This window comes from Ricinus communis, chromosome 1, assembly GCF_019578655.1.
Source record: "Ricinus communis isolate WT05 ecotype wild-type chromosome 1, ASM1957865v1, whole genome shotgun sequence".
NCBI lineage: Eukaryota > Viridiplantae > Streptophyta > Magnoliopsida > Malpighiales > Euphorbiaceae > Ricinus > Ricinus communis.
Genome location: NC_063256.1, coordinates 33,239,220 through 33,261,625, shown reverse-complemented (window position 1 = coordinate 33,261,625; position 22,406 = coordinate 33,239,220). Strand labels below are relative to the sequence as shown.

General features: G+C 32.8%; 2 protein-coding genes across 20 annotated transcripts; both read left to right on the top strand.

Moving 5' to 3' along the window:
• The first annotated feature begins 563 nt into the window (after window positions 1-563).
• On the top strand, window positions 564-6,477 carry LOC8271512 (integrator complex subunit 3 homolog). 19 transcript variants are annotated; one of them, XM_048376443.1, is made up of 5 exons: window positions 564-3,798; window positions 3,925-4,020; window positions 4,098-4,316; window positions 5,038-5,473; window positions 5,685-6,477. In XM_048376443.1, exons 1-2 carry the CDS (start codon window positions 942-944, stop codon window positions 3,930-3,932), a joined length of 2,865 nt encoding a protein of 954 aa, XP_048232400.1. In that variant the 5' UTR covers window positions 564-941; the 3' UTR covers window positions 3,933-4,020; window positions 4,098-4,316; window positions 5,038-5,473; window positions 5,685-6,477. The 19 variants fall into 19 exon arrangements, with proteins under 19 accessions (XP_048232400.1, XP_015579586.2, XP_048232388.1 ...); XM_015724100.3 differs by lacking the exon at window positions 3,925-4,020 and adding an exon at window positions 3,876-3,924; XM_048376431.1 differs by lacking the exon at window positions 3,925-4,020 and adding an exon at window positions 3,876-3,924 and having other exon boundaries at window positions 4,077-4,316.
• Window positions 6,478-10,425: 3,948 nt separating this feature from the next.
• LOC8271510 (cytochrome P450 94A1) lies at window positions 10,426-12,190 on the top strand. Its single transcript, XM_002526992.4, has one exon. The coding sequence runs from the start codon at window positions 10,505-10,507 to the stop codon at window positions 12,065-12,067; it is 1,563 nt and encodes a 520-aa protein (XP_002527038.2). The 5' UTR covers window positions 10,426-10,504; the 3' UTR covers window positions 12,068-12,190.
• The last annotated feature ends 10,216 nt before the right edge of the window (window positions 12,191-22,406 follow it).

Genomic DNA, 22,406 nt, shown 5'->3' with positions numbered 1-22,406 from the left:
AAATCAAGTTAGGCTCGGTCAGGCCCAGGCCCAGCCTGCCTAGGACCGGCCCATGAATAGGTCTAATCGTGAGATAATGACTTTTGAAGAGAGAGAGAGAGAAACAAAAGAAGGTAAGAGGAAGAAGTAAAAAAAAAAAAGTGAAAAAAAATATGGAAATAATTTTTATAATTATTTCTAAAACGTAATTTTCTCTATTTTAGAGCATTTTTAATGTTGCTTTTTCTATATTAAAATGTATTTTAAAGAATATTTTTATAAATATTAATAATATAAATTTCTCTTTGAAAGATTCGGTCCGTCAAACGATCTAAAGTTTTAAAAAGTAAAACTTGGTTATGATTCAACAGTATATTGAGTTTGAATTGAAATTAGATCTATAATAAAATTAGATCCAAAATCATAATGAATATGAATTGTAAAGTGATATGAAATTATTCGATTTTTAATCATGAGCGAAATCTCTATGTGCAAATTATTAGTTTAAGGTTCAATCTTTACATGAATTGTCGATCGATGGTTTAAAGTCTTATGAGCTAATTCAAATCGAATTGATGGTTGAGAGTCATTACAAGCCGGTTAAAGCCTTTGATTAGGTCTATCTAAAACCATATACAAAGTAAGGCGGTAAATAGATATCTAAATTTAAGTAAGTTATCATGTGAAACTTATTATTTTCTTCTGTTGTAATTTTTTTTTTTTTTTAAGAAAAAGAAAGAAACAAAAGAAGAAGTCCCACATAAACGACGTCATTTAAGCCCTAAATTATAAACTGCCGCAAAACCCATGTTCTGGTGATTGCGCAATTCAAGTTTGTTTGTGTTCGAAGACTTTGCACTGCAAATAGGTAAAGCCTCAGGCTTTAGTCTCTTTATAGCCCTTCTCATAATAATTCAGTTCTAATTGCCAATTTTCAATTCTCTCTTATTATTTTGCATCAAATGAATTACATAATGGCCTCAAAGATACTTAAAATTGGTAACTATGAAGCCAAAAACCACTTTGAACTCTCTTTAATGCAAGCCTTTGAAGAGCTTGAACCGAAACTAAGACCACCCTTTTCATTAGCCATTCCAAGCCCACAAGAATACTTGCAGCTTAATCGTGCCATTCTTTGTGGTGTTTTAACTGATTCCCAGATGGCTAAAACCTATACTAAGTATCTACATGCTATTGTTACCGATGGGTATGCTTTTTTTGTTAGTTTGACTGTTAAAATTGTCAATGATTTGTATGTTAAGCTTGTTGATTCAGTAAAAGGTCAGTTGATTTGGGTTGCTAAAGAAATGGTTGATGTTTTGGCTGTGGGTTTTGATGGATTGTTAGTGTCTTTATTGAGGCAAATTATTGGTGGCGATTTCAGTGATGGGAATTTATGGTTATGTTTTGAATTGATTAGCATTTTCTTGAGTAATTTAAATTATTTAATTGAAGAAGAACCATTGGTGTTGACTAGTGCACTCTATGTATTTATTAGGTTGTTAGCTGATCATTGTAGGTTATTAAACAATGTGAAATTAGAGTCCTTGAAATTATTGGAGATTGAGTTTTGTGTGAAGATGTTGAGAGAGCAGTTTCATTTATGTATGAAGATTGGGAGAGACCTTATTAGATTATTGCAAGATTTGGTTCATGTCCCTGCTTTTCGAGCTATTTGGAAAGATTTAGTTCTAAACCCAGGTGAGTTTAGGACTCCAGGATTTTCAGATATTTCTCAACTCTACTGCTGTAGGACTTCAAGTTGTTATTTTTTGCTTCGGATCACTCCAGAAATGGAAACCCAATTGAGGTTTTTGCTTATGCATGTGAAGTTTGGGAGTCAGAAGCGGCATCAGACCTGGTTTGTTAAGAAATTCCTTTTCAAACCAGAGAGAGAGACTGTCATTGTTGATATTGTTCGCTTTATATGTTGTGCACACCACCCATCCAATGAAACTATCCAGAGTGACATTATACCGAGGTGGGCTGTTGTTGGCTGGCTACTGAAAACTTGTAGGAAAAATTATGTTCAAGCCAATGTGAAGTTGGCCTTATTTTATGACTGGCTTTTTTTTGACGAAAGAATTGATAATATAATGAATATTGAGCCAGGAATGCTATTGATAGTGTGCTCCATAACCAAATATATTGACATGACCAACTCTCTTCTTGAATTTTTGTTGCTTCTGGTGGAAAATTATGATCTGGATCGTCCACATGTTATTTCCAGGGGAATTTTATCAGCTTTCAATGTTCTTGTTCAAAAAGGAGTGATTCATTCACTGGATGTTTTGACATCATGTGATGCGCTTTCTCCTTGTCTGAAACAGAGACTTGGGAGGTTATGGTCTAGTTCAAAACCGGGGCTCACTAGCAAACTACAACCAGCCAATGTTCCTCATTACTCAGTACCACCATTGACTTTGCAGAATCTGTCATGTGTAGAAACTACAAAACCATCTCCAGAACAATCTCCAGCATGTGAGGAAAAAGTTAGACTTAACACTAAACCTATTGATACTTCTATTACTGCTTCAGATGATTTAGTTACTTGTCCATCTATTAGCACCAGTGATACCCAAGTTGATGCTATAGAAAGTTTGTTAAAAAATCTGACCGATGCTATGAAGAAGTCAAATAAAATGGGCCTTCAGATTTTGGAAGCTACACTTCTGTCATTTTTGAATCTTGATAACAAAGTACCAGCACTTGTTTCAATTCCTCCTGAAGTTCTATGTTCAAGAATAGCAGATCAATTTGAAGCAATTGGCTGCAAATTATTTGCCCCCCTTGATAATGGTCCTAATGCTCCTTGTTCCGGCTATGAAATTAGCTCTGCCACAGCCTTAGTTTCTCGTACCTTCATATTTTCACAGCATGATAAGATGCAAAGAATGCTTCTATTCTGGTCGAGGAATGGTTTACCAGTAGGAGCACACTTATTGTCATATGCATCACAGCTAGCCTATGAAGCATATGTAGCAGGTTACTCAGGAAATGCAATGGCTCACAACAATTTGTCTAAACTAGGCGAGTCAGACATGCCGTTGCTGACCTTTCATCTTGATGGTTATTTTTCGTTAACTAATGATCGAATACTACGTGCTTGTAAAGACATTGTTCCTATCTCTGAACTGGACAAGAAGTCTGTTATTAAGTTGGTGGAAAATTCTTTTGCTGCTTACAAGTGTTTCCTTGAGTTTTGTAGAAATGTCTTGCAAAAAGAAGAGGATACATCTCTGTCAAAGCTCCTGTTATTGGACATAGTATTATGTCTCCAGTGGGAAAGAGCAAAAGCAAAGTTCTTATTTTGCAGCATCTTCCAGCATTTTGCTGATCTGTGTGTTGGTGATAAAAAAATCATCAGGTTACTCATTGGTTTGTTGGATCATGCTGATCTTGTTGAAGTACAGTTTGTGATTGGTTTGAAGAAGATCTCTTTGTTTGGGGAGAATTGTGAAACCATTTTCCTCCTAATCAAGAATTCGCTTAGTTGGGATCCTTTGGAGCAGCATAGATTCTGGGGCTTAATGAGATCAGAACTTGCAGTTTCCAAGGTTCCGGTGGAGAAGATTATTTTACAATTTTTCTACTGTGATGATGTGAATGCAAATAATAGTGCAATTGCAGCTGGAGGCCTTCTTACATTATGCAGTTGTTGTGCACCTACATCTGAGCTTGTTGGGACAATCATGTTACTACCTGAGAATGTGTTCCAGGACTTTGCCGCCACAGCTTTGGCTACATGGGTTGTGTCTAATCCCACAATGCTCTTTGACAGCTTGGCTAAATTTTCAGAAGAACTTAACAAGAAAAATGGTGATGCTTTTGATTCAGCTGGGATTACTATTAACCGTTCAGCAGTTCTATGGTTATTGAATTATTTTACTGCACAGGGGATGGATGCCTCGGATATTCTGAGAAATTTGTCTTCAAATATTCCAGGTGAATAAGCAATGCACACATCATGGTTTAGTGACAATTTTGTAATTATTCAGTCATCATAAGGCAAGCATCTAACCCTGCAACCTATTTGATAAGGTATCTGATTTCATTTTGAATTAATTTTGGGAAGTATTAATTGGATGGCATTACAGCTTCATCATGTGATTTTATAGGAAGTGCTCCAGCTATGACAGACTGTTTCGACAAGCTTATGGTATCATGAGATGAATGCAGCTTGAAAACCACAGGTTTATGATAGACATTGCTTATGATGACATGATAAAAAACTCTCTGTTTTCAAGGCAGGTGCTTTTGTGATCAGTTCCAAATAATCAGCAGGTGTCTCTGATTGGCCTCATCTCTGATACTCTGAGAAGGGAATCTCTGCCACAGTAAGTGGGAAGCAATTATGATTTTTTCATTCCTCGAAAAATGCTGGGTGTTTTATAAGTTGATCACAAAGTATAGGATCGAGTTTTGTTTCTTCACAGCATTTTGAGAATCAGAAATTTGTTCTAGTGCGAAAGAGGAACTTTACCCCATTAACATTTTGTTCAACTTTGATTATACTTTTTTTCTTCTCTCGTTCAGAGTGGTGAAAGAAAATTTTTTATAGCTGACACCAATCAGCTAGGGATTAAGGCTTAGTTAAGTTGAATAGAGGTGTTCAAAATGGTGATTTAATTATTACTTTCATGATGATTAATTTTGGTATAGTTTTCAGGAAACAAGAGAAACATCTCAAGACTAGGCCATTAATTTAGAATCAAATTAACTTCTGTAAATAGCAAGTCAACCTTGATAATCCATCATCATTATACCATAGTTCCTTATATATAGCTTGTGAATTTTCATGGTTCAGAAAACTTGCTTTGCGTATGATCATTTGAATCCATAATTTTACTTTGCTATTAAAATCACTTTCTAGAGCTAATATGAGCTCACATGAAATGCCCAAAATGGTCAAATGAGTCACTTCATGAATCAACATCCACAAAAATCGTTCAACAGGAATTTCTTTTTGTGATCTCTTTTTTCTTTATACATATATATGTTACTACTAAAATGTCTTGATTCTTGTTACAACCTAACATTCCTCACTTACTATTTCAGCCATCACTTGGTGCTGATTCAATTGAACCAGGGTCCTAGAGGTGATTTGTACAGTTCTCTGTGTTTGCCTGAAGTCTTGCATTCAAGATCTGCACAGTTGCTTGTCAATTTTTTTGTCTGTCGCAGCACGGAAAAATTCACTATACAGTAGTATCCACATAATATCATCTTTGCAAAACTTATAGCCAGTGAAGTACTGCCATTCATTTTCTTTTTGAGCTAGGATCATCTGTTCCAGTTTCATGGCAATTGCCCTCAGATGTTAGTGCTATGCAATTGTATAGGTTGTCTGTCTGCAATTGTATATGGAATTTAATGTATTGATTACAAACTTAATGGTTGCTTAATGATTTTATGCTATAGGTCTTCTTCAATCCTTCAAAGGAAATTTTATGGTCTAAAGAATACCAGTCGTTTTATCTAGAAAATGTGTCAGGTACCTGATTGCTAAAATTACATTTTGCTTCAACTATCTACTATCAGTTTGAAAATTTTTGTTTGTCCTTGTTAGTATATTATTATTACGATCTTCGTCCTATTCCTTTTCTCATGAAGTAATGTAAAGCTGATAAATAGTTGTGACAGCTGTTTGACTTTTAAAAGTTCATGTTTATCTTGTAATTGATAGTCTTTTCCTTGTCTACCAGATCTTTTCTTCCCAAAGGATATTTCCTCAGATCAATGGGCCCTTGGAAGGTGTCGATATTTCATCTCTCATGTACCCTGGCATACAGCAGTTATAACCTCTGCTGAGCAGTTGTGTACTTAAAATGATGGTTCATTTGGTTTTCTGGGCCATCGAATTTGGGGAAGAATTTTGATGCACCTACACCGAAGGAATGGGGGATCTCTTAAAGGGCTCCAAACTGTACAAGCAATACTGCTGCAGTTATGCAGTCATGGTTCCAGCTATGCTGCGTGCTTGTTGTGGTGGAGATAAAGTAAGTTTGGACACAGTGATAACGATACACACATCGGTGCCCCTCTGGAAGCCGAATCTCTTCCAGTTGCATGAGGACATAATCCTACAGTTGCGGTTGGTAAGCAATGTTGGTACTTTGATATTTGGAGGATGCCTTGAACCCAATCAAGGTTCTTGTCTAACCAGGTGACCCATCAGGTTCATTTGATTCTAAGTTTGCTAATCTCTGTTCTCAAAGTATACTAGTTCTTGGACTCTGGACAATATGAACATACTTGTGGATGAGTTTCCCTAACTTCAAGTTCAAGATTCTTCTGCAGAACATAAAACAGTCTTCTTGCTTTGACATTTTCTTCAGCATGTGTATGATGATGATGATGTTATTATACTGAATGAATGGCTACTAAAACAAAGAAGACTGAAGATTATCATTGGGTGGTTAGATTAAACTGAAGTAAAGTTGTATTGTCTTTGTAAGAGTCTCAATTATTTCCACATGCCACCTTGATTTTTGCTTCTTTTTTTTTTTTTTTTCTTAATATTTTCTGATAAGTATTTTACATAGTTATCTGACATAATTTACTATTTCTATTATCTAATAATTAATACAAAATAAAAAAATATCTAAAGTTTTTATAAGAGACATATAAAACCAATAATTAAAAATTTCTTATATTTTTTACGTTTAATTTTTAATTAGAGACATATACCATTCTTACATTTAATTTAATTTTATTAGAGACTAATTCCTTTCTTTTTTTATGTACACTTATGAATGTTAATAGCTGAGTCTGTTATTATTCATTTACCGTATATGTTCTTTCTTATATAATTTTTATATGCATTAATTCAAAAATAAAGGACTAAGATTTGTTATTATAAGATTTTTTAAATAATTTTAATTAATAATAAATAATAAAAATACATCTACTTAAAATATTCGTTTCAGTTGATATGTTAATCAATTAGGTTAATAAATTTAAAAATTAAATACAAAAATAATATTTTTTTCACAATATATTTTATTTAATTAAATAAATGTAAATAATATTTTATATTATTTTAAATCATCTATTCAAGTAAATTTTAGTAGTTATTTTTATTGTTTTAATTATCTTGTTTTACATTACCTAGTTTTTAATCTTAAACAATTCATTAAAAATTAAATATATAATTTAAATAAAAGTTATATCTCAAGTATTTACCTAAAGTTTTCTTACATCATATGTCCCGAGCATTTAATAGATTTCATCATTTCATATTCTATAAATCAAGTTGGTGTTTAGTTGCCCGAATAATAAAAATTAATCAGATGATAAAATTATAATAAAAATATCGTCAAGTATTAAAATAATCTCTCAGAATGGAATATGTTTTTGTTTAATATAATAGAATTAGAATTTTAATTAAAAGTTTTTTATATAGAATTATATATTTTATATTTTTTTTTATTTCTCCAAATATGACATCATATGTTTGTTTAGTGAATATGACTCGTTCAATTTAAGTATTTATATAATTTCACAAATTAATAGTCATCTTGTAAATATGTTGTAGACTCCCTTCTTATAGATATGAGATCAATGACTTAAAAGATAGATAAATGCTGAGAAAAACTGTTAGACTTCTTTGTTGGCGTTATAAATAAGATTGAAGATGAAGATTTTTTGACGTAGTGCCCTTGTAAATATGTTGTATACTTTTATTTATCTATTTTTATTGTATGAGTTAATATGTACTATAGGACACCTTTATCATATATTTTTTCAATTACAATATAACATTTATTTGTGTCTTCATAAGTGCATTAGTTAAATTAATTCATTAATTTTAAAATAATTGGACTTGCAATTGTTATAAATGAAAGTAAGATTATTATTAAAATCATCACTTCTTATTCATTATTAGTCTCAATAATCACTGTGAAATTTAATTCCATGAAGTATTGCCATCATATGTTTGTTTGATAAATATGACTCATTAAATTATAATATTCATATAATCTTAAGCTAATGTTTCATAAATATATTATTTTTTATTTTTTATTGTATGAGTAAACATGCATTATAAGACCACCTTATCATGTCTTTTGATAGTTAAATTTATATAAATATTTTATATTTAAATATTTATATATATAGATATTTAAATTATCATAATTTTTAATATCTGAGCAAAAACACATTTATAATATAATCTGGATCTCCATATAAAAGTACTAAGGCTTATATATATATATATATATATATATATAATTTTTTTTGATTTCACATTAGAAATTATATACTATAAGAAAAAAAGTCAATAATAGAAATGCCATCTTTAATTACTATCTTATAATCAACATTAAAAAGCCCAATAGAATCAGTCTTTTAGAGTTAGACTTGTACTTAATGAATTACTAATATTATTTATTAATAAATTTAATTAAAAAGTTAAATTAATCTTATTAGAGAGGACCAATTTACTAATTGGATCTTACTACATACTCAATAATTAAGATAATTTGCTCATTTATTAATTTAATTTAAAAATATATAATTTATAATTAATAATTCATTTAGTTTAAGTGTAATTTTAGAAGCCTAATTCCATTAGAATTTTAAGTCAAAAATGATTCTAATTCTAAAAAATAATATTTTAATCTTATTTTTAATATTATATTGAATATGTTTTTTATCAAGTGATGTAATTAATTAAAAAAAATGCCCACAATCCTAATTTATGTTTATAAATTAATTGAATAGAAACAAAAAAGAAATAATATTTTAATTGTCACAACCCAATCTCTAGGCCTGTGACTGACACTAGGGAATTGATAGACTTAAGGCCACCAAAAACTCGTAGTAAGCCTAATTAATTAATAATTCAAATATGCATATATATATATATATATATATATATGTACTACTCAAACATACCAACAATTCATTCGCATGATTACAACATAATTAAATCAATCTATCAGCATGATCACTTAATATTTTTTTATAGTTTTAACATACCAAAATAAATTGTTCAAGTTTTGGAAATACTGCTGCAAAGAATCTAGATTTTTAAATAGTTCGAAATGTAAAAAGTAGAAATTAATTCCAATAGGCTCGAAGGAGAAGGAAGTCGGCTGTCAAGAGAAAGACGACGGAGAATCTAACTGTCACTTGAAAAATTGAAATTGAGACTGTCAGTCTCGAGAGTGAATTAAATTAAATAATCCAAAATAGATATAGGCATCTCAATAAAATATTTATTTAGTCAGAATAAAATATCATATTAATATCAAAGCACGCATCATGCCATGATTAGAAAAATACAATTTAAACCCTTATGGGACGAGTACCCCAACAGAATCTTAAATTCCAATCCTATTAGCCATTCGACTCTCTTATTCCAATAAGACTGGATCCAAAGAGCAAAGCTCGACCATGGTCCTTAAATTTAGTATGGTCATTTAATTTCTAAATAAGCCGGTGCCTAGAGAGTAATGTCCGACCAGGGCCTTTTTCTTCGGCAATCAACTTATTATTTCATTGATGGCTATTTAACATACTAACAGCAATCGCTGATAAAATTTTATCAAATATTTAATTTATCAGCTATCAACTATTAACCACCGGCTGCATTGATCAACCGAACTAAACATATCTTTAGTGAGACTTATTTAGTAATAACTAATCTTTTACTCTAATATGCTACACACACATATATATATATATATATATATATATATATATATAAAATAAATTAGTACCGTGAAAACTTTCTATCTAGAAATATGCAGTGAAATTATACGTATATCTTTTTCAAGTACAAATTGTATAAATCAATAACTTTTGCAATTTAATAATTCATTATACAATCGATCATATTAATTTAATTTAGAGAGGTATTCTTTTAATGATATTCTATATGATAAAATCATCAGTTACTATGGCAGTATGCTCTTCTTTTTTTATTTGTTTTAGAAATGTAGTTTCTCCCTGTCCTTGCTTATTTAGACACTTATGATGCAATTGGTTAGGGTCTTGATTGTTAGAATTCTCAAGAATTGATTACAGTTGATTAATTCATGATATCATTTAGTAGTGCTGACAACAATACATAGTTAAATCTAAATTTTAAATTTTATTAAATATACTATTACATAGGCGTCATTAGTTACTGTATTAATAAATTAATAAAATAAATATTATTTTTAATTTTTATAATTCAATTAGAATTTAAGAATATAGTGTTATTTCATTTCTAAAAAAATCTAATCTGAATATATTTGACAATTTAACACAAACACAATAAATTATTCATTAAAAAATTTAAATTAGATATATTTAATTATTCTATTTATGAAATGATTTAAAGTAAATAAACTTAATCATTATTAAATTGAGAGACAAATTCACCTTCGTCCAAAACAGAAGTATATCCAAGTATATATATATATATATATATGAGCCAAATTGTATAGATAACGATCTTTGACATTTCTTCACCAAACCAGTAGTAACCACACAACCAACACCGGTATTATACAAATTAATAACAAAAACAATGCTGCAACTTATCTTATTCCTCTCCTTCGTCTCAGTCATCAGCTTCTTCTTCTTCTGCACTACTTCCCATCCTCGAACCAGAACTCCGTCTCCAGAATCATACCCTTTAATCGGAAACCTCCCTGGTTTCCTCCGCAACCGCCACCGCTTCCATGACTGGGTTACAGACATGCTCGTCAACACCCCATCATCGACACTCCAAGTCAACTCTTTCCTCAACATCTCCCGCGGCATCTGCACTGCAAATCCTGTCAACGTAGAGCACCTTCTGGTCACCAACTTCTCCAACTATGTCAAGGGCTCTCGCTTCCTCAACGTTCTTTATGAGCTTCTTGGCCATGGTATCTTCAACGTTGATGGTCATCTCTGGATAATGCAACGCAAGATTGCTAGTCATGAATTCAACACCAAGTCTCTGAAACATTTCATATCAGATGTGGTCAAATCCGAGATGAGCAGAACCCTGATGCCATACTTAGTCAAGGCTTGTGAAGATGATGCAGTCTTTGATCTTCAACAGGTGTTAGGAAAGTTTACATTTACTACCATATGTGAAGTTGCATTTGGTGTGGATCCTGAATCATCAATGCCCAATTTGCCTTTTGCTAAAGCTTTTGATGATGCTGTAGCAATCTGCTTCTTTTCTAGATTTTTGTCTCCATTTCCACCAGTATGGAAGCTCAAAAGATTGCTCAATCTTGGATCAGAGAAACGACTAAAAGAAGCCATTGGAACTATCGATAAGTTTGTTCTCGAGATCATCAAATCAAAGAATCAAGAAAAAGACAGTGATAAGAGTCAAGATCTGTTATCAAGATTCATGTTCTTGAGTTCCGATTATGAATTTCAAGATCAGGAACAAAAGACCAAGTTCTTGAGAGATATAGTTATAAGCTTTGTTCTTGCCGGCAAGGACACAACATCAACTGCCTTAGCATGGTTTTTCTGGTTGCTCGTGGGAAACCCTCGTTGTGGACGCTTGATTTATGAAGAACTAACTGAAGTGGCTCCGCCGGAAGCGGTGTCCAAATCAAGAATGAGAATATTTAGCTATGACGATTTGAAAAAGCTTCATTACTTGCACGCAGCTCTATCAGAAACAATGAGGCTGTTTCCACCTGTGGCCATCAACTCAAGATTAACGGTGGACGATGATGTTTTGCCAGACGGGACACGTGTAGGGAAAGGGTGGTTTGCTGATTATTCAGCTTATGCAATGGGCAGGATGGAGAAGGTGTGGGGCCAAGATTGTAGGGAGTTTAAGCCTGAGAGGTGGTTGGATAAAGATGGAAAGTTTCAACCGTCTGATCAATTTAGATTCCCCGTTTTCCATTGTGGGCCCAGGACTTGTTTGGGGAAAGAGTTGGCTTATATACAGATGAAGGCTATTGCTGCTGCTGTGATGTATGAGTTTGAGATATTGGCTATTGATGGAGGTGCCAATGCAGAGAGGATGATGAACCCGCCTTACATCGTAACATTGCTTCTTAAAATGAGAGGTGGCTTCTCTGTTAGGCTAAAGAGGAGAGAAAGAGAGGGCCCCGGTAGCAAATTAGTATAGTTAACAAATAAATCATATTTAAAATTTAGTATCGTAGTTTTTATTTATTTTAAAATTAGTAAATATATTTTGATATTAATTTTAATTTTTGCATTCAATCAAATTATCAATAAATAATATGATTACAATTTTGATAGTAGGAAAAAACTAAATCCGTATTAAAATTGCTAACTTATTAATTACTAATCTAAATTTAAATTGATTATTTTATGTATATAATTTTAATTGTTAATTGTGAATTTATCAGCTAGCAACACTAGACGCGTGAGCAGCATATTATAAAGCATTAGATTTATCACTTAATACTATATAATTTATTAGATATTTAGAATTATATTAAAATTAAACTTGCTATATATTTCAGTGGCCTAATACCTTACCATTTTTTAGGACCAATCATGAATTTGGAAATAAATTTTTAAACTATCTCGAGGTACCTTCTTCTTTTTTTTTTTTTATATTCATAGTATAGTCATTTTATCTTAATGTAAATGTAAATATTTTTATTAATTTACATAAATGAATGTATAAATATATTTTTATTTTTATTATTTTTATAATTAACTTGTATCAAATATTAAATATAATTAATTTTAAAAAGGTAAAATAAGTTATAATATTAAGAAAAATTTTAAAAATTAAAGAATTTAAAGTAAATTTTAAAAATTAGTTTGAAATAAATCTTAATAAATCAAGTTTGAAATAACTTCAAATTCGAATCAAGTTTATTACCGTTGAACTCGAACTCAGTTTGAATTTATACAAAATGCAAGGACCCAAACTCAAACTTGTGAAAATTTAGCTTGGCTCAATCTATTTACAATTCTGTTTGTGACCGGTGGAGGGTTAAATGCCCCGCTGATACCAAACATTTGCACCAAACCTTCAATTTATTTTTTTTTGGTACCACTCATATTATTTCTATTTCTTCCGCCAGTACCAATGAGGAATCCGGCACTTATTTGCTGATGTGGCTGCCGAATTTATAAAATACCACAGATCTGTTGCCACATATGTTGTTGACTCATTTACTTTATCCTAGTCAGCAATTAACTAATTACCTTAATTTGAGCTAAAAAATTGAGAGACATTGTAATCAAATTACTTTCCTTCTCTAAGCTAACCCAACAGTAACCGTTGGTACCAAACCTCAAAAATCAACTTAAACCACTCGACTTCCATCTCCATTGTCAACACTCTTTGAACCTATCGTTTCTTGTCTTTGACCTTCTGCTTCGTACCTGCACATTGCGACATTGTGGAACAATGACACTCGACTGGCGAGTAAGGAGAATGCCGAAGACCTACCACTATACTGTAAGTACAAGCGCGCCGCTAGTTATTCTGTGGTTTTTGAAAGCGTATTTTGCATCTTTCAATGCGTAATGCATGCTGCATTTCTTTGGAAGTTAACAATACATGGGGCTAGGGTTTTTCCTAATTCCTTTTTATTGGTTGAATGTTGATGATGTTTGTTTATTAATACTGCTTGTGTGTTTAATTAATTTATTTTGCAGTGCCTAATTCCGACTACTTCAGTTTGTATTGGCATGATTATGAAGTTGATGGTAGAGGTAAACCTAAGCTATGGGATATAGGAGCTATGGATTTTTGTAGTTTAGATAAGATCTCTAGGATAGAAATAGATTCAATGGCTAGAGAGCTAGGACTTAAACCTGAAACAAACCTTATTATGTGGAAGGATCCTACAAAGAGTATGAGTGATGAGTTGAGAAGCCTTGAAACTGATATGGATGCTTTAGAAATAGCAATGGCTATGGAGGGTTCTAAATTAATGCATATATTTAGTAGGGATAAGTTTGAAAGAAAAGAAGAAGCTGGGGAAGAAGCTGGGGATGAGGCTGTGAAAAATATGGATGATGACAGCTGTAAGGATAGTGAGAATAGTGATGCAGATTCAGAGGACAGTGAGTTTGTGGACTCTGATTATGACTTGAGGGATGAAGATGTTGATGATGATGCCATGTTTGATAAGTTTATTGATAAGGAGCTTGAGATGGACAGACCATCTGGTTCTAGAAGTGTTAGGCAACCTGCTGAGGAGTTGTCTGAAGAAACAGATGCCACAGTGTATGCCCCATCAGATGAGCTGTTGTCATGCTTCTCGTCTGAAGACAGTGATACAGATTCAAGGAAGCAGAGGTGGCCTGTGTTTAATGAGGAGACTGACATGGCAAATCCCAGCTTCAAGATTGGAATGCTATTCAGTTCCTTCAAACAATTGAAGGATGCTGTTAAGAGCTCATCAATCAAAAGTAGAAACTAGGCAGAAATACAAGGCTAAATGCAAGAAAAGATACCAGTTTTTTATTTGGGCTTACCTGCTGAACTCAGACAAATAAATAGTGTAGATCAAGTCAGCTTCTTTCACTCACAACTGTTCAAGAAAGGCATACAATAGACATGTTAATGCCAAGTGGATAGCTTAATATTATGTTGAAAGGTTCAAAGCTGATCCCAGTTGGGCAATTCAAGGGATCATACAAGCTGTGAAAGAAGATTGTGGTGTTGATCTGTCTAGACTGAAAGAATGGAGAGCAAGAAATGCTGCTTTGAGATTTATCAATTGTGATGAGACAAAACAGCTTTCTAGACTTCATGATTACAAGCTAGAACTTTTGAGAAGTAATCCAGGAAGCACAATAGTTTTTGCTTTGGATGAAGGTATTTTTAAGAGTATGTATGTGTGTTTTGCTGCATTGAGGGAAGGATTTAAGTTTTGTAGGCCTTTCATATCTTTGGATGGGTGTGGGCTGAAAGGAGTATTTGGAGGACAGCTTCTTACAGCTATTGCTTTAGATGCAAATGACTGCATCTATCCAGTGGCTTGGTGTGTTGTGCAGAAAGAAAACAAAGAGAGCTAGAAATGGTTTTTAGAGCTGCTGGCTGAAGATTTAGGGATAACAACAGTTATCATTAAGTGTTTATGACTGACAGGCAGAAGGTAAATACTCTTCACAATTTTCTTTTCTATTCCTTCATGAATTTTCATGACTGATTGGCATAATGGTATTAATTGTGTGTTGTTATTTTGGATTAGGGTCTTATTCCTGCCATTGAAGAACTATTCCCTAATCTTGAACAGGTTTTGTGTTAGACATGTGCATAATAATTTTAGAAAGAAATTTAGTAGTCTAGGGTTAAAGGAACTTGTGTGGGGTGCTGCTAGGGCAAGTTATATCCAGATATTTCAAAGGATAATGGAGAAGTTTACATCAGCATCACATCAATGACATAACTACATGAATAGCATCCCCTCTTATCACTAGTCTAGATATCATTTTAGGACTGATGCCAAGTGTGACATGTTGTTAAACAACTTATGTGAGTGTTTTAACAATTTTATCTTAGATGCTAGAAGCAAGGGTGTGATAGCTATGAATGAGGTTATAAGAATAAATTAATGAAGAGAATACATAAGAACATGGATGCTATGAAAAGAGTAGTATCTGCTTACTGCCCTAAGATCTTGAAAAAACTAGAAAAGTCCAAAGAATTTTGCTGGATATTTACAACAGAGTGGTCTGGAGGTGAGAGATTTCAAGTGGTTGGGCCAGGAGGACAATTTGTAGTTAATAAACAAGAAATGACGTGCACATGTAGGAGGTAGGATCTAACTAGAATACCTTATTGTCATGCTGTATGTGCAATTTGGTATAACAATAAGAACCCTAAATTTTATATACATGACTTCTACAAGATTGAAACATACCTAAAATGCTATATCCATTTGATTAATCCAACCACTAGTAAAGAATTTTGGCCCAAGGCAACTGCCCCACCGGTCTTACCCCCCAACCAATCAAACCTAGAAAAGGCAGACCTGCTAGAAAGAGAAGGTTAGAGGAAGATGAGATGGAGGGTCTGATAAAGAATGGCAAGGTCACCAAGAAGGGCTCTGTGATGACATGCACAGTTTGTGGTGCTAAGGGCCACAACAAGAGGTTTTGCTGGTGCTTCTACAAGGCAATAACAGAGGAGGGAAAAACTGCCTATAAGTATGTCATTCCTCTCATTTATTGCTGCCTCCACTTATATCCAAGTGGTACCAAACACTGGTCACTTATATCCAATTGGTACCAAATATTATACACTTATATCCAATTGGTATTAACCCTTCAATGTGTTTCTTTCTTATACTAGGTGATGAGGAAGACAAAAAAATAGCAAAAGAACAATGAATCAAATGCTGAAAATAGTGCACATAATGTGTTTGAAACACATGAAGATGACCAACCTGATCATGTAGCTCCTACAGGCACAACTCCTTTAGGGATAGCTTCAACATTTGATAATTTGTTACCACTAATACCATTGGCACAGGTAAGTAATATGTCAACTCTAATGTTTATTGAGTAATGTCAACTATATGCTAACTTGAGACTTTATTATACAATTATTCAATGTAACACCATCAGTAAAGGAAGTATAAAAACCTGCAGTTGAGCTTGGCATACCAGCTCATTTAGTTGATTGTGGTGATTATGCTTCACAGTGGAAAACACATTTACACTATACTACATTACCTTCAAAAACTAGCAGCAAGAAGACTAAAAGCATTAATAATTTTTTGAATGAGCTACCACCAGATTTGGTCATTGGAAGACTTTCACAAACACAGAAAGGAGGAATTGAAGCTAAGGGAAAAAAGACTTTCAAACCCCCAAGGTTGTTGAGGAAAGATGTTGGGGCTGAAGGAGTTAGCACAATAACAAAGCTTCAAGACAAAGAAAAATAGAAGATTAATGGAAGTGTTTCAACAAAGAAGAAAACTTGGGTGTCTCCAGGAAATGCAAAGAACAAAGGAATTAGAATTGGAAACCCTAAACAATAATGTTTATTTTGGTTGGTTGTTGTGTTGTTAATATATGTGTGGACCTAACATGTGGTCCTTTGACAGAATTTCCACATCCTTATTTTTTGTAATGGCTTTTGACAGCCTTGGGTATGGGGTTCATGTAGATAGAATTTCCACATCCATTCATTTTTTGTTTAAAGATTTCATTATTTAAAGTAATCAACAGCCTTACTTATTTATTAAATCGTCACTCAATTTGTCTGTTGTGAGGGTTGCTCTATATGACATGTCTGTGCATATTTATCATAACAATAACATTCAAATGAAGCAATAGTAAGTAAAAACTACTATGTTTATCATTTCATTCATTCATCATCAACTACATCAACCACTGTAAAAACTAAATACTCATTTTATCATTTCATTCATTAATCATTAAAATACACAAATAACAATAGTTGTAAATACTACTGTATCTAAAGTACATCTTTAAGTTAAGCTAACAAAAGTATATCTTCTAAATAACAATCCTAGCCACATCATAACAACCAAGCTTAGACAAGTCAATTCTGCACTTCATGCTCCTCCTTTCTTCTTTCATTTTCTGTAGCTTTAAATTTAGCAAACTAATCCATTCTTGTACTTATTCAACAGCTCAGTTGTAAGGTCAGATTTACCACTGTCCATTCTTAAGTTAATAAAATGATAAATAAAGAACCTGTATAAGAAGAAACCTTCGTTACAACAAAAAACATATCAATGTAAGCTAAGAGAGCATCTCCAAAACTTACTATAAGAGAGCATCCCCAAAACTTGCACCCGGATTTCCTTTCTGTTCGAGAGACGAAGCTTCACCATTCCACATGCACATATAGATCAGTGGCTCAACTCCAACACTAAACACACTTTTAGTTGTTTCTTGTTCTATTTATTCGACAAGATAAAGAACAAGGAAGCTACAGAATCGATTATTAGAGAAAGTAAATCGATCCAAATAATAAAAACTAAGTTTCATAAATTGAAAATTTTTCTGATTTAGAGTTATTTATTTAAGGTTGAAATGTTGTTAATTGCTGACTAGGATAAAATAAAGGAGTCAGCAACATATGTGGCAACAGGATTGTGGTATTTTATAAATCCGGCAACCACATCAGCAAATAAGTGCCAAATTTCTTATTGGTACTGGCGGAAAAAACAGAAATAATAGGAGTGGTATAAAAAAATAAATAAATTAAAAGTCTGATACTAATTGAATATAAGTGGCCAAGATTTGGTACCAGCGGGGCATTTAACCCGCCTACAAGTGGAGGAAACCTTCTCGACCGGTTTCGAAAAATGGTGGCTGACATTGGGACTGTTTCAAGAAAAGTTTGGCAACTTTTCGAGTAATTTTAAGAACTAGTTATGACATCATAATCAGTTTTGAGAACTGCTGGCAATTTTATGATTTTTGAAGAACGCCTTAGTGATCACTGGTTTTCATTGGTTGATGATGATGTCCTTATTGCTCTAATATGGTATCAGAGCATACCAATTTTCTTTCACATTTTCTCGACAGTTTCTTGGTTGCCAAACAACCTTTCCTTTACATTGCTGATTGAGTTTCTTTCAAACAAATTTCATCATTACTTCCAGTTCGTTCTTGTGATTCCGGATCTTGTATTTTCTTGGAGATTTTCTTCTTTTCTCATTCTGATTTCTAGAAATTTCTTATTTTTCTTACCTAAACTTTTTCTCGGTTACCAAACATAAACTTTTCTTTTATCCAATCTTCTTAAGAAGTTCAACAATGGTGAATCATACTTCTCAAACACAAACACAAGCTGAAGATCTTTCATCTAGTCCATATTACCTGCATCCAAGTGAAAACTCCTCTATTGTTCTTGTTACACTAGTGTTGACTAGGAGGAAATTATCATTCATGGTCTAGATCGATGCGAATGGCTCTTCAATCTAAGAATAAACTAGATTTTGTTGACGGCACAACCGAAGTTCTCAACTAAGATGATACTAACTATTTGGCGTGAAAAGATCCAATACAATGGCTACAACATTCTGTTGCTCAGAGTATTATTTGGCTTGACACAGCTATTGATGTCTGGAATGATTATGTGATCGATTTTCTCAAAGTGATGCTTTTCGAATTGCTGATCTTTAAGAAAAGATTTACTCATTTTTCTCAAAAAAGTTTATCTGTCATAGACTCTTACACACAGTTGAAAATTCTTTGGTATGAACTTCAGAATCTGAGACCTCTTCCTTCTTGTACTTGTCATGCCAAACAGTATCAACGAATGATCATGTTATACATTTTTTAAAAGGCTTTAATGGTAGTTTTTCGACTGTTAGATCTCAAATCATGTCAATAGAGCCACTCCTATCCATGAATAAAGTGTTTGCTCTTGCAGTACAACATGAAAGACAAGTTGCTTCTACTGCAAATGTGTCTCAAAGGAACTAAATCTGCAGTTTTCTATTGAAAAGGAGGTTTTACTTCAAGAGATTTTTCTACCAGAGGAGCTTTTACTGGTAGAGGAAATTATTTTGGTAAAGGAGTTGATTTTTAAGGTAGAGGCAGAAGTTCTAATTTCTCTAACTCCATGAACAGAAAAAGACATGGTTATCCTCTAAATTACAAATCTTATACTACAAGGCCTTAGCGCTCAGCTAATCAAGTTGAGACATTTTATTCTACTGATGATATTGATACTTCCCGAGGAGATCATTATAACAATGGTTTTCAGTGTGTTACTGAACAAACAGAGAATGTTCAATTCGTACCATCCCAAAATGCTCTACCTTTCACACAGGACTAGTGTAACAAAATCCTTGCCCTCATCTAGGATGCACCATCTCCATAAACAGAAATCACATGTAAGCATTTTCGTTCTTGTTCTTTTCCTAACATTGTCTGGTGGTAGTGATGGTTAAAAGAAGCTCTTTTGTTTTTTGGTGGTTTGCTATTGCTCTTCATGGTGGTGATTGAACGGAAAAGATGGTGGTTGGCAGTACTGTTGCTCTTCCTTATTATGAAGTTGTTGCTGTTGCTATTATAGAGCCAGGAGAATGAAAGAGTGTATTTAATAATTGAGGTAGTATTCAGTGATAAATCGTTCATAATTGAGCCTCTCTTGCACACCATTACCCATCAATGCAAATGGATGTCCAAGTCATTACATGCTGATCCCACTTCTTTTATCTCTGACTTCGGTAGTATTCTGGTGAGATAGGAGCCTCCTCCGATGGGACGGGTCAAGATCAGTGTTGATGGGAGTGTGAGGGGTCCTGTTGCCTGTGTTGGGGGTTTGGTTAGAGATTCTCAGTGTAAATGGATTGTTGGTTTTATCCAGCATATAGGCGACTGTTAGGTCATTGATGCTGAGCTTTGGGGCATATATTCAGGCCTTTCCTCGGCTCGGAGTTTGGGCTTTCGGGGAGTGTATGTAGAGTCTGACTGCTCTGATGCATTAGACATCATCTCATCATCTGCTGGCTCCTCTGGAACTAGGAGTAGTATTCTGACTACTATTCATCAGATTATGAATAAGGAATGGCAAATTCATTAGCAGCATGTGTTGAGGGAAGCTAACCAATATGCTGACTGGCTACCAAAGCAAGGGAGCCTGGATCGAATTACAACAAAAAGGTCACTGATTCCCCTGATGGGCTAGCTCATATGATATCAGTAGATGCCATCCTTGTGTGTAGTTTGTTCGGGCTTAGCCTGGTCTGTTCTCACAAAAAAAGAAAAGTGTATTTATGGTAAAGGATGGTTCAAAAGAAAGAGAAATTAGGGATTTTAAAAAAATTGAGTGAGAGTTGAATTTTTATTTTAGGGAAGCAAAAGAATTTGTAGGACACGTGGTGCTGATGTGGGTTTTACTTTTCTTTTTTTTTTTTTTCAAAAGCTGCATGTGGATATCTTATACTAATTTTGGTAAACTCTCTCCCAGAAAATAGTGTTGAAGGTTTTATTAGGATCCAAATTAAAGTTTAAAGAATTTTATTTCAAAAATTGAAACCTAAGGACTATCTCAAGAATTTCCCTCAAAATTAGGGACTGTTAGTGCAAATTACCCTGCAGACCTGTTATTATTTACATGACAATATGTAATAAAAAAGAATGGTTGAAATTCATTAAGGAATTAATTTCATTTGAAAAAAAAAATGACAGGAAAAATAAAATAAAAATGATAAAATCGAAAAAATATTTTGGTGTTATGAAATATATTGATAAATTAATATAGAACTTATTTGAATATTTTACTTATTTTTTTAGAATTTAGTTTAATTATAACTAATTCTATACAAATTTGATTATGTAAAATTCTAAATTAACTTTCACTTCATTTAAAGCATATCAACCAAACACAATATAGTATACAGTCAAATAACAAATATAATTGATAAATAAATTTAAAAAAATAAAAAAAAATTCAATGTTGGATCATGGTCAGTTTCAAATTGTATTTAGTATTTACAAGGTCGATATTTAATTTGCCTATGAGCGATTAGGATTTAATCGACGACAGTTTTGAAATATAAATTTTTTCTTTTATAATTTTTTTGTCTATTAAATAATTCTGATAAGAAATCATATTAAAAATGTATAATTTGTAGAAAATTTGATTTGTTATTTATCTCCTAAATAGTATATATCTCTTGTATTTATCTTTTACCATATATGTTCCTATCCTTTAGGAATATTTTATTTTCTTCCTAGTTTTTATTATAATAGGAGTCTTATAAAAAAGAGTCTATATAAATTCTTTTACTAAGTAATTCAATAAAAAAATATTGAATCAAGTTTCTTCATGGTATCAGAGCAGGTTGCGTAAAATTTTCGTTAAAGAAAACATGTTTTCTTCTCCATCTGAAACCCCAATTAAATCAACCACTATACTATTATCACAAATTACTCATGTTTTCTCTGAAAATTATGCCTTTAAAGCCGGAATAACCCTTATTGAAACCAATTATAACACTTAGTCTTAAACCATGGAGATACAAATCGTTGGGAGTGAGAAATTAGATTATATTATGGGAGATTCTCCTCAACCCGAATCAACCTATTCTCCTTATTCCAAGTGGTATGCTAAACCAAAAAGTTAAAAACTAGTTACTCACATCAATGACAACAGAAATCATGAAAAGGTATCTTTGTATCTGTACCACCCGTAAAATCTAAAAAGCTCTTGCAAAAGTATTCTGTGATGGATTGGACGAAACTCAGATTTTTACTCTTAATCAACGAGCATTCCTAAATCGGCAAACATCAAGACAAGTATCAGATTTTTGCGCTAGTATTACTAGTAAAGGATCATTTTCAATTGATAACTTAAATTTAGAATCAGTTTTAATTATTTCATCTCTAAATTTCAGTTTAATGTCTGTATCTCAACTAACCACGTCTTTAAATTTTATAGTAATTTTTTGGCCTGATTATTGTGTTTTTAAGGACATTAAGACAAAGAAGAAACTCCCAACCTAGACCTCCTTCCAGTAGAAACTATTGACCTT